Here is a 17,102-nt window from a genome sequence, read left to right as displayed (position 1 = left end):
CGCGACACCACAGACTTTTTACTGAAATTGGCACCCACCATGGATGAGCTGAAAAACTCACAAGTGATTATGTGTACAGTGGATGTATGTGCACTCTATACTTCAATCCCGCATGATCAGGGCATTGAAGCAGTGAAACAAGTATTGCTGAATTCAGATTTAGATCACGACCTGAAGGTGTTCTTGATGGAACTGACTGTATTCACACTCTACAACAGTTATTTCACCATACATGACAAGTGGATACATCAATTAAATGGTACGGCCATGGGAAATTGCGCAGCTCCCTGCTACGCGAATATTTTCATGAAGCAGTTCGAGGAAAAACACATCACCAACCAGATGAAATGGCACGAACATGGCAAACTTTATTTACGTTACATTGATGAAATTTTTTTATTGTGGGATGGGACCGCCCAGGCCCTCGTGGATTTTTTGATGTCATGGAACAGTGTAAATGACAGAATCCAGTTCACATGGGAGTACAGCACAACCAAGGTGCACTATTTGGATGTTAAGGTCCATAGAGACTGCGAACAATGGCACACGAACCTTTACCGCAAACCAACTGATCGCAACTCCACGTTACATTACACCAGCTTTCATCCATGGCAATTGAAGAACAATTTGCCGTTTGCCCAACTGTTACGGGTTAAACGCATAGTTTCCAATGATCGTGACAGTAAACTTGAAATGAGGAAGCTCCTGATGAAACTTAAGGAACGTGGGTATCCACCACCGATCCTGGATTTGGCCTTGAATAGAAGTGACACCGTAAATAGGAAGACACTACTTTCACCCAAACCTAAAATTCAGTCCAACCGCATGGTTGTAGTGTCCAAATATTCGATCATCTCGAAAACCTTCCAAAACATCATACGTAAACACTGGCCCATTTTAACTTTGGAACCAGATTTTCAAGGATTGTTCAATCAACCGCCTGTGTTCGCCTTCACAAGAGGTCGCAACCTAAAAGAGATGCTCTCTAGAGATAAGCAATCATCCACCCAGGTAATCTACAAAGGTCTAAGACCATGCTACAACTGTAGCAATTGTAACAACTGTATCTTGGGCAATACCATCAACCATCCACTCAAAGGATACCTCATCAAGCTGCGGGTGAATGCCACCTGCAACACCAATAACGTGATCTACCTACTTAAATGCCCATGTGGCAAATGTTATGTGGGCCACACCGAGAGGAAGATACGTGTTCGTATCCTCGAACACAAAAGCAATATCCGGACTAACAACCAGAGATCCAGCATTGCCGTACACTTCCAGGAGAATCGACACAACGTTGCACAACTCAAGCTCTTAATACTTGAACAAGTCAAAATGACTACGGACAATAAGAACACTTTGCTGAAGCGCGAGAACTATTGGATCCGATATTTGTCCACCATGGCCCCGCATGGTCTCAATGACCGAATGGAATTTCTATGTTATTTGTGATTATTTTATGCGCATGTGCATGCTTTCCTCGATACCTTTTCTGATTATTTTGCACTTTGAGTTCATTATTCTGCTGCTTACACCATTTCTTTAATCGACTTTTCCTTTCATTCACCCATTTCAATACATTGTAACTCACTCCAAGATGGCGCCTATATTTTCTCACTAACCGGCATGATGCGAACATCACTTAGCCTTCCTCTCTGTTCAGTCCCCTTCACTCGCGTACATAATAGATACACAGGGCGTCTGCTCGTTTGTTAACAGTGGGAACTCTTCGGAGCCCGTGTTTCGTTACCGCTCACGTGAGTACTTGACTAATGGCTTGATGCTTGGATGACTATTCAGATAGAGGTGGGGTGCATGCGGCACTCCAGTACACTTTACACGTGCATGGGTCTTTATGTTTGTTTGACGGTGGCGGTATGGTTATACTGTGTCACGAATATATAAGCAGTCTCTTCCACACGTTATTTAAAACACGGAGTGATACTTTGGTGTTGGGTTCTTTGAACTCTTGTACTATTGGTTGATTACATTTACTTTGCTAAAGCATGGCACGCATGAAGTGATTTTCCCAAGTTATCATGGACTGTTATTGACAATATGCAGAGTTTTTTACTTGCTGAAACGGCGATTCTTTCGTTTTTGTTTGTAGAGTGATCCCCTGAAGAAGGGCGGAGCCCGAAATGCATCGGGAATTTATATAGCTGTGTATTACATCTTGCATCTAAGCATGAAGCACCCAATGCTTATGAAATAACGCATGTTGAACTGCGGATACGTTTAATTAAAACGTGAAACTTTAAATTTCTCTATGACATTTGGATTATATTTGTTTATGGAATAAGACCGTTGTGTCTATCTACGTTGTGCTTTGAGAAGCTTCCCCCTAGCCATGGGGAGGCATTGCATTAGTTCCTATCGAATTGTCGCTGTCAGGCCAGGCAACGACTCTCTCAGAGCACACTACAGATCATTACCTGCATATCCCAGCCGGATTTACCTATCAGCTGTGCGAGTTCCATACCTACCAGTATTCACTTTTCCTGACCCGGGAACCCAGCACGCTAACACAGTCACCATGAATTTCGACTCGGTCTCTGGGATGACCGATCAAAAAGCGAGCACATTCGCTTTCACCGCAGAGGATGCCGACAAGATATATGGCATGATCCAAGATGACATTACCTCCACTGCTGACCCCCGCAGTGTTGAGAGCAACATCAAGCAGTTGCTCTACCTACTGAAGAAAGAATCGAATCAGAAATTACACGCAAGCACTTTGATACGGTACCATCGTGTACAAAGGATCCCACGGGGCCTGAGGGTCCCGCTGAAACCATTACTGTGCAAAAACAACGCCAAATTTGTGGAACGGTGGTATTCCATTTTAAACAAGTGTTCGCTCGACTTGATCTTGCTGATAGTCGAAGAGTTATCTAAAACCCTGGAAGAACTTACCCATGAAATTAAAAACGTCAGAGCTGAGCTGGACAGTGCCATGACCGCAGAGGAGCTCAAACAAATGCTAGAGGACACTATGGTCCAGCTAGAGAAACACACTCGTGAAATACAGGAGAGGAAACTTAGGAAGTTCAAGAGGGACACCATAGATTATAAACTCGGCGAGGTATACACCTGGGCAGAGGTGTATGCCTGCCAACGTCCCAACAAGCCATACAACCCGTTTTCCGGGGCTGAAACATCATCATCTGAAGATGAAAACCGACATCGACAAACCCGCACCACAACCGCCACGGAACCGCAAACACCTTCCACATCCGTTGAACCTGCGGTTCATTTTTTGGACCCTGGCCAGGATCCACCAGCCGACCCCGGAGGGGCAAGACCCGCCGTGGCAACAGAAAAAGAACAGACACCACCCACCGGCAAGAACAAGAGACCCAACAGGAAAAGATGACAGAGGAAATGAATCTTGTGATTAATATCTCCTCCACACCTCTGACTCGTGATGAAATCACGACTCTCCAAAAGGGACAGTCCTTTGTCCCCACGACCAGAACGAACACTTTAGAATTGGAGGTCAGTTTATTCAAATTGACACGCACCATGAGATTACGACATTTCTTTCAGAACATTTGTCCAGCACCCCCTCCAACTGAGGATTTGCTCAGAGGACTACGTCCCCATAGCACATTTATGGCTCCTGTGAGCCATAAGATCATTGATTCGTTCGAAAATTTGGTCAAGCAAGAAATCACCAAACTACCATTCCAAACAACGATTAGACATGGCAATTTAACCAAAAAGGAGAGGAACATCCTGCTATAATTAGCAAATAATGTGAATATCATGTGTCAGAATGCTGACAAAGGTGGCGCACTGGTGGTGATGGACACCACTTTCTATGAAGAACAGATAGAGGCCCACATTATGGACACCAACCTATACGATGTACTACCTGGGGACCCAACTAATGAATACACTAAAAATTTGATACTGATCATCAACCAGGCATTTGACAATGGTACGATTGACGACAAGACTCGGAAATACTTGACACCTGCCAATCCTAAAGCTCCTGTACTACACATGTTACCTAAGATACATAAGCATCCCACCAGGCCTCCGTTTCGACCCATAGTATCCACCAAGGGTAGCATCCACGAGAAGACGGGCAAATTCCTGGACAAATATTTCCAGCCTTTTGTTTTGAACACTCAATCGCATGTACGCGACACCACAGACTTTTTACTGAAATTGGCACCCACCATGGATGAGCTGAAAAACTCACAAGTGATTATGTGTACAGTGGATGTATGTGCACTCTATACTTCAATCCCGCATGATCAGGGCATTGAAGCAGTGGAACAAGTATTGCTGAATTCAGATTTAGATCACGACCTGAAGGTGTTCTTGATGGAACTGACTGTATTCACACTCTACAACAGTTATTTCACCATACATGACAAGTGGATACATCAATTAAATGGTACGGCCATGGGAAATTGCGCAGCTCCCTGCTACGCGAATATTTTCATGAAGCAGTTCGAGGAAAAACACATCACCAACCAGATGAAATGGCACGAACATGGCAAACTTTATTTACGTTACATTGATGACATTTTTTTATTGTGGGATGGGACCGCCCAGGCCCTCGTGGATTTTTTGATGTCATGGAACAGTGTAAATGACAGAATCCAGTTCACATGGGAGTACAGCACAACCAAGGTGCACTATTTGGATGTTGAGGTCCATAGAGACTGCGAACAATGGCACACGAACCTTTACCGCAAACCAACTGATCGCAACTCCACGTTACATTACACCAGCTTTCATCCATGGCAATTGAAGAACAATTTGCCGTTTGCCCAACTGTTACGGGTTAAACGCATAGTTTCCAATGATCGTGACAGTACACTTGAAATGAGGAAGCTCCTGATGAAACTTAAGGAACGTGGGTATCCACCACCGATCCTGGATTTGGCCTTGAATAGAAGTGACACCGTAAATAGGAAGACACTACTTTCACCCAAACCTAAAATTCAGTCCAACCGCATGGTTGTAGTGTCCAAATATTCGATCATCTCGAAAACCTTCCAAAACATCATACGTAAACACTGGCCCATTTTAACTTTGGAACCAGATTTTCAAGGATTGTTCAATCAACCGCCTGTGTTCGCCTTCACAAGAGGTCGCAACCTAAAAGAGATGCTCTCTAGAGATAAGCAATCATCCACCCAGGTAATCTACAAAGGTCTAAGACCATGCTACAACTGTAGCAATTGTAACAACTGTATCTTGGGCAATACCATCAACCATCCACTCAAAGGATACCTCATCAAGCTGCGGGTGAATGCCACCTGCAACACCAATAACGTGATCTACCTACTTAAATGCCCATGTGGCAAATGTTATGTGGGCCACACCGAGAGGAAGATACGTGTTGGTATCCTCGAACACAAAAGCAATATCCGGACTAACAACCAGAGATCCAGCATTGCCGTACACTTCCAGGAGAATCGACACAACGTTGCACAACTCAAGTTCTTAATACTTGAACAAGTCAAAATGACTACGGACAATAAGAACACTTTGCTGAAGCGCGAGAACTATTGGATCCGATATTTGTCCACCATGGCCCCGCATGGTCTCAATGACCGAATGGAATTTCTATGTTATTTGTGATTATTTTATGCGCATGTGCATGCTTTCCTCGATACCTTTTCTGATTATTTTGCACTTTGAGTTCAATATTCTGCTGCTTACACCATTTCTTTAATCGACTTTTCCTTTCATTCACCCATTTCAATACATTGTAACTCACTCCAAGATGGCGCCTATATTTTCTCACTAACCGGCATGATGCTAACATCACTTAGCCTTCCTCTCTGTTCAGTCCCCTTCACTCGCGTACATAATAGATACACAGGGCGTCTGCTCGTTTGTTAACAGTGGGAACTCTTCGGAGCCCGTGTTTCGTTACCGCTCACGTGAGTACTTGACTAATGGCTTGATGCTTGGATGACTATTCAGATAGAGGTGGGGTGCATGCGGCACTCCAGTACACTTTACACGTGCATGGGTCTTTATGTTTGTTTGACGGTGGCGGTATGGTTATACTGTGTCACGAATATATAAGCAGTCTCTTCCACACGTTATTTAAAACACGGAGTGATACTTTGGTGTTGGGTTCTTTGAACTCTTGTACTATTGGTTGATTACATTTACTTTGCTAAAGCATGGCACGCATGAAGTGATTTTCCCAAGTTATCATGGACTGTTATTGACAATATGCAGAGTTTTTTACTTGCTGAAACGGCGATTCTTTCGTTTTTGTTTGTAGAGTGATCCCCTGAAGAAGGGCGGAGCCCGAAATGCATCGGGAATTTATATAGCTGTGTATTACATCTTGCATCTAAGCATGAAGCACCCAATGCTTATGAAATAACGCATGTTGAACTGCGGATACGTTTAATTAAAACGTGAAACTTTAAATTTCTCTATGACATTTGGATTATATTTGTTTATGGAATAAGACCGTTGTGTCTATCTACGTTGTGCTTTGAGAAGCTTCCCCCTAGCCAGGGGGAGGCATTGCATTAGTTCCTATCGAATTGTCGCTGTCAGGCCAGGCAACGACTCTCTCAGAGCACACTACAGATCATTACCTGCATATCCCAGCCGGATTTACCTATCAGCTGTGCGAGTTCCATACCTACCAGTATTCACTTTTCCTGACCCGGGAACCCAGCACGCTAACACAGTCACCATGAATTTCGACTCGGTCTCTGGGATGACCGATCAAAAAGCGAGCACATTCGCTTTCACCGCAGAGGATGCCGACAAGATATATGGCATGATCCAAGATGACATTACCTCCACTGCTAACCCCCGCAGTGTTGAGAGCAACATCAAGCAGTTGCTCTACCTACTGAAGAAAGAATCGAATCAGAAATTACACGCAAGCACTTTGATACGGTACCATCGTGTACAAAGGATCCCACGGGGCCTGAGGGTCCCGCTGAAACCATTACTGTGCAAAAACAACGCCAAATTTGTGGAACGGTGGTATTCCATTTTAAACAAGTGTTCGCTCGACTTGATATTGCTGATAGTCGAAGAGTTATCTAAAACCCTGGAAGAACTTACCCATGAAATTAAAAACGTCAGAGCTGAGCTGGACAGTGCCATGACCGCAGAGGAGCTCAAACAAATGCTAGAGGACACTATGGTCCAGCTAGAGAAACACACTCGTGAAATACAGGAGAGGAAACTTAGGAAGTTCAAGAGGGACACCATAGATTATAAACTCGGCGAGGTATACACCTGGGCAGAGGTGTATGCCCGCCGACGTCCCAACAAGCCATACAACCCGTTTTCCGGGGCTGAAACATCATCATCTGAAGATGAAAACCGACATCGTCAAACCCGCACCACAACCGCCACGGAACCGCAAACACCTTCCACATCCGTTGAACCTGCGGTTCATTTTTTGGACCCTGGCCAGGATCCACCAGCCGACCCCGGAGGGGCAAGACCCGCCGTGGCAACAGAAAAAGAACAGACACCACCCACCGGCAAGAACAAGAGACCCAACAGGAAAAGATGACAGAGGAAATGAATCTTGTGATTAATATCTCCTCCACACCTCTGACTCGTGATGAAATCACGACTCTCCAAAAGGGACAGTCCTTTGTCCCCACGACCAGAACGAACACTTTAGAATTGGAGGTCAGTTTATTCAAATTGACACGCAACATGAGATTACGACATTTCTTTCAGAACATTTGTCCAGCACCCCCTCCAACTGAGAATTTGCTCAGAGGACTACGTCCCCATAGCACATTTATGGCTCCTGTGAGCCATAAGATCATTGATTCGTTCGAAAATTTGGTCAAGCAAGAAATCACCAAACTACCATTCCAAACAACGATTAGACATGGCAATTTAACCAAAAAAGAGAGGAACATCCTGCTATAATTAGCAAATAATGTGAATATCATGTGTCAGAATGCTGACAAAGGTGGCGCACTGGTGGTGATGGACACCACTTTCTATGAAGAACAGATAGAGGCCCACATTATGGACACCAACCTATACGATGTACTACCTGGGGACCCAACTAATGAATACACTAAAAATTTGATACTGATCATCAACCAGGCATTTGACAATGGTACGATTGACGACAAGACTCGGAAATACTTGACACCTGCCAATCCTAAAGCTCCTGTACTACACATGTTACCTAAGATACATAAGCATCCCACCAGGCCTCCGTTTCGACCCATAGTATCCACCAAGGGTAGCATCCACGAGAAGACGGGCAAATTCCTGGACAAATATTTCCAGCCTTTTGTTTTGAACACTCAATCGCATGTACGCGACACCACAGACTTTTTACTGAAATTGGCACCCACCATGGATGAGCTGAAAAACTCACAAGTGATTATGTGTACAGTGGATGTATGTGCACTCTATACTTCAATCCCGCATGATCAGGGCATTGAAGCAGTGGAACAAGTATTGCTGAATTCAGATTTAGATCACGACCTGAAGGTGTTCTTGATGGAACTGACTGTATTCACACTCTACAACAGTTATTTCACCATACATGACAAGTGGATACGTCAATTAAATGGTACGGCCATGGGAAATTGCGCAGCTCCCTGCTACGCGAATATTTTCATGAAGCAGTTCGAGGAAAAACACATCACCAACCAGATGAAATGGCACGAACATGGCAAACTTTATTTACGTTACATTGATGACATTTTTTTATTGTGGGATGGGACCGCCCAGGCCCTCGTGGATTTTTTGATGTCATGGAACAGTGTAAATGACAGAATCCAGTTCACATGGGAGTACAGCACAACCAAGGTGCACTATTTGGATGTTGAGGTCCATAGAGACTGCGAACAATGGCACACGAACCTTTACCGCAAACCAACTGATCGCAACTCCACGTTACATTACACCAGCTTTCATCCATGGCAATTTAAGAACAATTTGCCGTTTGCCCAACTGTTACGGGTTAAACGCATAGTTTCCAATGATCGTGACAGTAAACTTGAAATGAGGAAGCTCCTGATGAAACTTAAGGAACGTGGGTATCCACCACCGATCCTGGATTTGGCCTTGAATAGAAGTCACACCGTAAATAGGAAGACACTACTTTCACCCAAACCTAAAATTCAGTCCAACCGCATGGTTGTAGTGTCCAAATATTCGATCATCTCGAAAACCTTCCAAAACATCATACGTAAACACTGGCCCATTTTAACTTTGGAACCAGATTTTCAAGGATTGTTCAATCAACCGCCTGTGTTCGCCTTCACAAGAGGTCGCAACCTAAAAGAGATGCTCTCTAGAGATAAGCAATCATCCACCCAGGTAATCTACAAAGGTCTAAGACCATGCTACAACTGTAGCAATTGTAACAACTGTATCTTGGGCAATACCATCAACCATCCACTCAAAGGATACCTCATCAAGCTGCGGGTGAATGCCACCTGCAACACCAATAACGTGATCTACCTACTTAAATGCCCATGTGGCAAATGTTATGTGGGCCACACCGAGAGGAAGATACGTGTTCGTATCCTCGAACACAAAAGCAATATCCGGACTAACAACCAGAGATCCAGCATTGCCGTACACTTCCAGGAGAATCGACACAACGTTGCACAACTCAAGTTCTTAATACTTGAACAAGTCAAAATGACTACGGACAATAAGAACACTTTGCTGAAGCGCGAGAACTATTGGATCCGATATTTGTCCACCATGGCCCCGCATGGTCTCAATGACCGAATGGAATTTCTATGTTATTTGTGATTATTTTATGCGCATGTGCATGCTTTCCTCGATACCTTTTCTGATTATTTTGCACTTTGAGTTCATTATGCTGCTGCTTACACCATTTCTTTAATCGACTTTTCCTTTCATTCACCCATTTCAATACATTGTAACTCACTCCAAGATGGCGCCTATATTTTCTCACTAACCGGCATGATGCGAACATCACTTAGCCTTCCTCTCTGTTCAGTCCCCTTCACTCGCGTACATAATAGATACACAGGGCGTCTGCTCGTTTGTTAACAGTGGGAACTCTTCGGAGCCCGTGTTTCGTTACCGCTCACGTGAGTACTTGACTAATGGCTTGATGCTTGGATGACTATTCAGATAGAGGTGGGGTGCATGCGGCACTCCAGTACACTTTACACGTGCATGGGTCTTTATGTTTGTTTGACGGTGGCGGTATGGTTATACTGTGTCACGAATATATAAGCAGTCTCTTCCACACGTTATTTAAAACACGGAGTGATACTTTGGTGTTGGGTTCTTTGAACTCTTGTACTATTGGTTGATTACATTTACTTTGCTAAAGCATGGCACGCATGAAGTGATTTTCCCAAGTTATCATGGACTGTTATTGACAATATGCAGAGTTTTTTACTTGCTGAAACGGCGATTCTTTCGTTTTTGTTTGTAGAGTGATCCCCTGAAGAAGGGCGGAGCCCGAAATGCATCGGGAATTTATATAGCTGTGTATTACATCTTGCATCTAAGCATGAAGCACCCAATGCTTATGAAATAACGCATGTTGAACTGCGGATACGTTTAATTAAGACGTGAAACTTTAAATTTCTCTATGACATTTGGATTATATTTGTTTATGGAATAAGACCGTTGTGTCTATCTACGTTGTGCTTTGAGAAGCTTCCCCCTAGCCAGGGGGAGGCATTGCATTAGTTCCTATCGAATTGTCGCTGTCAGGCCAGGCAACGACTCTCTCAGAGCACACTACAGATCATTACCTGCATATCCCAGCCGGATTTACCTATCAGCTGTGCGAGTTCCATACCTACCAGTGCTGGAGAGAGGCCAGGGCTTTTCTTTACTCCAACAAGCACTTGCAAACAAATGCTCTGTAGTAATTATTGCAGTGCGAATATTAAACAGGGTTCCTCTTGTAGGAACACTAGGACGTGCCTGGAATAAACAGATGCACGTTTTCTGTAGACATTGCAGCTAACCACAATCAGTGTGCAACAGACGATCTACACTCATTTACAATCAAAATCGCCCCCTTTCCAAAACAGGTACCTTCTCTTTAATGGTCATCTTAAGGGTGTGCTTTATTTGTCTAACTTATATAAATCACAGTTTAAATTTTTTTTTATATTTGAATACATATTTGCCAGACACAAGAGGGATTATTTTAGGCTTGCCACAGGTTTGTGATTAATATATACATACAGTGATAACTGGAGTAAGGAATCCCAAAATTCGATTCCCGTGGCTGTTCTTTGGGTACCTGTATCGCTGGCTTAAATAAATGCAGCATATTTTGCTTTAAAAATTACACCGGATTTAGGGATTCCTTACCGTATTTATCACCATATGCATATAATGGGCACAATCCTGTCCCAAGCCTAAAATAATTGTTTTTAACCCAATGGCTCTTGGGTGTAGCCACTTGACAAGTATGTGCCAAACATAGAATTGGGTCTTGTCTCAAGTGCGCATGAACCCCGGCATCATCCACCCAACACCCCTACAGAAAATCACTTACACAAGAGATCTCTCAGTGATCTGATGACCTGAAGCCTAGAGATAGTTTCGTTCATGATGTGCATGACATCTGCAACTCAAAATATAATGAACATGAATGTCAAAGTATGAACAATATCCATACTGTGACATCACTCTAGCGTGTTTGCCGATGTGCATGTGTGTGCGTATATGCATGTATGTGTTTGCTGATCCCTGACTCGTGAAACTTCTTGTTGAACTTTCCGAAAAGAAGGAAATTATTTTCATAAAAAAGCTGAAAAAAGTGATACTTGACCAAGAAAATGTGCCAAAAGAAAAAAGTGTGTAATTGTGTACTAGGGCATAAATAGGGTTGATTTACTATGGTGTATGAGGAAGTAGTTTATTAAGATATGGCCAGTGTCATAAATACCAAGGTATTGGCAGCGATAAAAGTCCTAGGGTATAGGAAGAGATAGTGCTAATGGAATATAGTTGGGGGAAGCACTACAGTGTAGGCAGCAGAGAATATACTGGGGTAGAGGCAAGAGCGGAGGTGCTGGGGCATAGGAAGTGAGAGATGGTGTGGTACAGGCAACAGTGCTCTTAGGATGTAAACAGGTGTACAGTTGTGTATGTTAAAGGTAGGGAAAGAGGTATTAGGGGATTGTTAGTGGTGGTTTACTAGGATGTAAATGTGGCTAAATTACAGGGCGGAAGAGAATACAGCCACGTGAGACGTGGAGAGGACCGTCTCAGATATAGGAAGAGGGTATGAGAAGGAAAGGAAAGGAAAAGGGTAAAGCTGAAGAATTGGTTCCATGACAAACAAGACCTGGAGAGGATAAGCTGAGAGAGGAAAATTGAGCACAAGATTGAACCCTTTGTAGTATCCCTTGTCCCTGCCTATGAGACAGAAAACTTCTGAGTGTGTGTGCAGTCTAGACTGTTACTCTCTCTGGGATTCTGTATGGGGAAGTTACCGCAGACTAAGCAGGAGAAGAGGTGTAAGTAAACACTTGTGGTATGTATGGCTCTGGTAGAGTGCCACAATCGTGGATAACTAGATTCAAATGCAATAGGTTTCTGCTATGGTATAGTAAAAGTTGTTAACAAAAAGTTTTACGCACTGTCGCTACGTCATAATGGAATTCCAAGCTGCTCTGGCTGGGCTCTATTAGAGCCTGTCGGGGCAGCACTGGAACCATGGAGTGCAGCTTCTGGAGTAGAGGGCTGTCGTCTACTTGATGACTCTCAGAACCCATGGTGAAAAACATAGCCGTAATTGCCTGTTATTCATCTATAGTTCTGTATCTGTCACCATGGTTAAATTCACTTACATTTTTTCATCCCTCAAATGGGAAATGAAAGATTGCCATGATCCTGGTGAAAAACACAGCTGAAGGGATGTTTTTTTCCTTCAAAACCACACACAAGGATGCCGTGCCTGTTCTGGTTATTTGGGAACATTGCACTGATGCTGCTTTTACATTGCCGTTTGTGTATATTATGAAAGCTGCCATGAGTGCTGCTCCAGCTGTTCATAATGCATATGTTTAGGAGCTGGCCCAAGCCCAGCTCCTGCTGTACCTGGTATGTATATTTGAGACGCTTGCACTGCTGCTGCCCATGCTGCACCTTTTTATTATGTCTGGAATGCTTTCATTTCTTCTGCCAGCCTTCTGCCTGTTTGTTCATTCCAAGGGAAGCTTGCATCTGTGCTGCGCGTGCTGTGCCAGTTCTGTGAGGGACAGAAGTTTGAACTGATATACCTCATTCTGCACAGTGTGTTTGTAAAAACTTGACTGCCACTTCTTAAGCTGATGAGTTTTGTGTTTAAGAAGCTTGCTCTAGTGCTGTCAGCCCGGAACTTTCCTGAACTTGGTTGTAGATTTCTCATGCATGTACCTAAAGGAACTTCCAAGCACAGTACACTGACAGGGTCTGGGACCCAACTGGTAGGTGGTGGGCAGAGGCCTCAATATACTTTGCAGGGGGCCCCCTCAAGCTTTGTTACGTCACTGGGGCAATGCTATGTCCTCAGTAGTCTCTCTAGTCAGGGACATCAGAAGGACGTCCAACGCTCCCTCCTGTCTGACGGAGAGAATGACTTCCACCGCCCTCCACATGGCATGAGAGCGAGGACACCGTCAATGACACTTAACAGAGCAGCGGAGTGAAGAATAGCTTCTTCAACTTCCTACTGGGTGTAGTGGAAGAAGGTGGCTTCCCCTGTTCTCTACAGAGCAGAGGCAGCTGATAGCCACTACAGTAACTGGAGGTTCTGCAGGTGAAGTAAGCCCCCCTGTCCATGCTCAGTGGCCTATATTTAAGCCTTATATCAGCAGTCTGCTGTGGTTGGTGCTTGATGCAAGTGCATAGTCTGGGCTTTCTGTAGCTTCAGCCCTGGGAAATGGCTTCTGCTATTCTCTATTGGGAGTAGGAGAGAAGTATATCCAGTACTCCCTACAAGATGTGAGAGAGAACGGTGTCCAACTACACTAGTCTCTGCGTAGGCTAAATGGACTGCTTCTTCTTCTCTCCTGGGCACAGACGAGAAGAGTGGCTCCACCTGCACTCACCCAGGTGGGAAGGGGGGATGACTTTACATATTTTCTATTCTGATTTTACTTTGATACCTTCCACACGTGCCCTCTCACCCTGGACATAAGTGCAGCTTCTTCTACTTTCCACTTTGCTCAGCTTTGTACTACTCTCTCTTGAGTGAAGGAGAGAAGGGAGGCCCCAAGTATTCTGTCCTTGCCAGAGTTCAAGGATGTCCTCTTCCCACCCACCTCAGCAGGCTTGAGGCCCAAAGGCAGGTAACGTGAGCTGGCTTCATTTGGATCCCCAGTGTGCCTGCTTTCACCTGAAACACCCTTAGCTAAGCGGAGGACCTTGTCGCAATAGTTTGCAATTACTGCTATGCAGAGGTGTGGTGCAGCGGCCAGGGTAGCTGACTTCGGAGCACCGGGTTCACAATTCGGTCCCCTGCCCCAGCGGCAGCTCAGCCCAGCACCATGTGGCTCTGGACAATAGCTCACTTAATTTCCACGACGACCCCCAGCGCCTTGAAACCCGTAAGGCTGAGTAGTTTGCGCTTTACAAATGCAGATTTATATTTATTTAATATTTTATGCAAAATATCCCCACCAGGGCAGGCGTTAAGGAAAGCTCTTTGTGTAGAGTTACTCACCCTGGAGTGACACTTGAAACCAAAGTAGACGACTACGATGGTCGGTAGGAGCACGATGCTGAAGACCACCACCATGAAGACGAAGTTCAGCAAGAACACCAGGAAGTTCATGGCGGACACGAGCACGGTCCAGGCCCAGCACCCAAGGGTGCCGCGTGGCTCCATGGGCAGCAGCTGGTCCTCCATGTTGTACGGCGGTAGGCCGGGGATCATCCGCGAGGTGTCAGACAGGTTGTCCACATCATAGTCCTCAATCTCTTGGTCTGACATCTTCAGGGCACTGGCAGCTCTCTGGCGGGAAATGTAAGCACAGTGTCCTTTAGCACAAAGTGTCTGAATTTGGCTCCTTCACTCTGTAATTAGCTTTTCTCTTACTTTGCCTGGTCAAGGTTGGTGCTAAGACTTTCTGAAGTCTTTTAACTTTCACTGCTCAAACTTTGGGGCCGCGAACCCCAAGGATATCTGCAGCAAATTGATATCACCAAAGAGAAGTTATTTCAGACCGAGATCCTTGAAACCCATATAAGAAGTCCAGAGAATTTAGGGCAAAGTCAAATGAATGTCATTAGATGGTGATATATCTCCACACGCTGGACCAATGCTCACTTTTCACCATCCAAGAGACGAGCAAGGATTTTCCAGTACAGGACACTTTGCAGACAGTGTTTATCCGCACGTCCAGCTGTCTGCTCTTCTGGAAAGGGCGCAGAAGACTGTGAGCCAATACAATGAACCCACCCCCCTTTCCTGTCTCTTTCACTTCACGAAGACGTGATGGAAGCGCTTGAGTAGCGCCGCACTGCGAACTGAAGCTCTTCTAGGCACACCGCGGCTGAGAAAGCGGTGGTTGGAAGTGTAAGACAGATGCCCCTGCAGTGTCTCCCTGAAGGATAGGTGATTTGTCGTTGAGTGGAAGCTGGCAGGAAAGACTGACAGACAGAGATCCACAGAGACTGTCAGGGACCAGATTGTATTCGGATTAAGTTCAGGTGACAATAGACCCGCCTCCGTTCATCTATAAGGGCTCAGCGCCTGTCTTCTCTGTACGGGCGCCAGCCTCACCAGAGGGTGACTGCAGACAGACTCCGCTGCCTAACCTTGCTTTAAAAGAGGTCTCTTCGCCCAGCCCTAAAAAACGGGGTGCACGCGGGGCCCCTAAATCTAAACTGCAAGATCCGTGAAGGACAAGCTGAACCGAGAGCTGCACCAGCGAGCGGAGCTGTGCCACGAAGGAGAGGAGTTAGGTCGGGCGCAGTGGAGACAGGAAGAGGCGCCCAGAAGGTATGTGTTACAAAGAAGAGAGCTTTGCTAGGGTGGAGGGATTTTTAAAGGGAACAGTTACACGGAGCGGGGCAACAGCGCGGTTATTGTGTAGGAAGGTGAGCTGTGCCGGTGGGTCGTGTCAGAGAACTGAGTTGTGCTTCTAACAAAGCGAACAAATCTGTGTGAAGAGGTTTATCGGCAACGGAGCTGTCCAACTAAGCGGAAATGTGAAGGAGGGCAGGATGTCTAAGTGAGTCGAGGTATGATAGAGCCAGGGCAGGGGTTGTGTAAGTACGCGGAGCTGTACCTGAGAGGTTGTCAGGAGCGGAGCTTTGGTAGAGTAAAGGAAGCTGCCAGGAATTGAGCTTAATGAAAGAAGCCGTGTCAGGACCTGCGCTGTGCCTGGGAGCAGAGCTGTGTATGAGAAGGAATCTGCCTGGAGAGGAGCTGTCCAAGGAAGCGGAGCTGTTCAAAACCCACGAGTCGTGCAAGGAGCTGAGCTCTCCACTGATGATCAAAGCTATTTCAGCGAGCTTTGCCTAGGTCGGAGCCTTCCATGTAAGCAGAGCTGTTGCAGAGAGTGGAGCTGTGCCCGAGACACAAGACGCCACGATCGGAGTTAGCTTAGTACGCGGAGCTGTGCCAACAACATCCGAGCAGTAGGCAGAGCTGTGTGAGAGAGAGGATCTGCACGCATCAGAGCTGCCCAAGCAGACAGAGTTGTGATAGCGCTGCAAAGGTAAGATCTGTCCAAGTAAGCGGAGCTGTGCCAGAGAGAGGAGCTGCAGGTGTAAGATCTGTCCGAGACAGCAGGGCTCTGCCAGAGGAAAGCTGCCCGGAGTGGAACTGTCCCGAGAGAGACATCAGCGGGAGCGGAGCTGTCCGGAGTCCTCGGTGCTGAACGCCCTCATCGCTCCCAGCCCAGGCTCTGCCGGATCTAAGATGCTCCGCTCTCAGCTTCAAAGCTTTCTCTGAGCGCGAGAGCCAATGAGCGGCCGCGGCTGGTGCGCGCGCTGATACCGCATCTTTTTCATCACTTAGTGAGCGGAGCTGCACCTGTGCGCACTGTGCAGCCTCCTCTCACAGGTCAGAAGAGGATCTGTTTCATGCACTGGCAGCGGTAAACTGGATGGAATCCATGACTAAGGCGTGAAATCAGACAGATATTGAAGGTTGATGCGTA

At 45.6% G+C, this 17,102-nt stretch overlaps 1 protein-coding gene across 1 annotated transcript in view; it reads right to left on the bottom strand.

The window, feature by feature from the left end:
• TMEM278 (transmembrane protein 278) overlaps window positions 1–16,822 on the bottom strand; it is a 413,837-nt gene extending 397,015 nt beyond the window's left edge. The window contains exon 1 of the mRNA XM_078640919.1: window positions 14,657–16,822. Within this exon, the coding sequence (XP_078497045.1) occupies window positions 14,657–14,926 (270 nt within the window). The 5' untranslated portion in view covers window positions 14,927–16,822. The remainder of the gene's footprint in view (window positions 1–14,656) is intronic.
• Window positions 16,823–17,102: the final 280 nt, after the last annotated feature.

This window comes from Lissotriton helveticus, chromosome 5_1, assembly GCF_964261635.1.
Source record: "Lissotriton helveticus chromosome 5_1, aLisHel1.1, whole genome shotgun sequence".
Lineage (NCBI taxonomy): Eukaryota > Metazoa > Chordata > Amphibia > Caudata > Salamandridae > Lissotriton > Lissotriton helveticus.
Note: the sequence above shows the minus strand (reverse complement) of the source record. Positions and strands in the feature narration are given on the sequence as shown.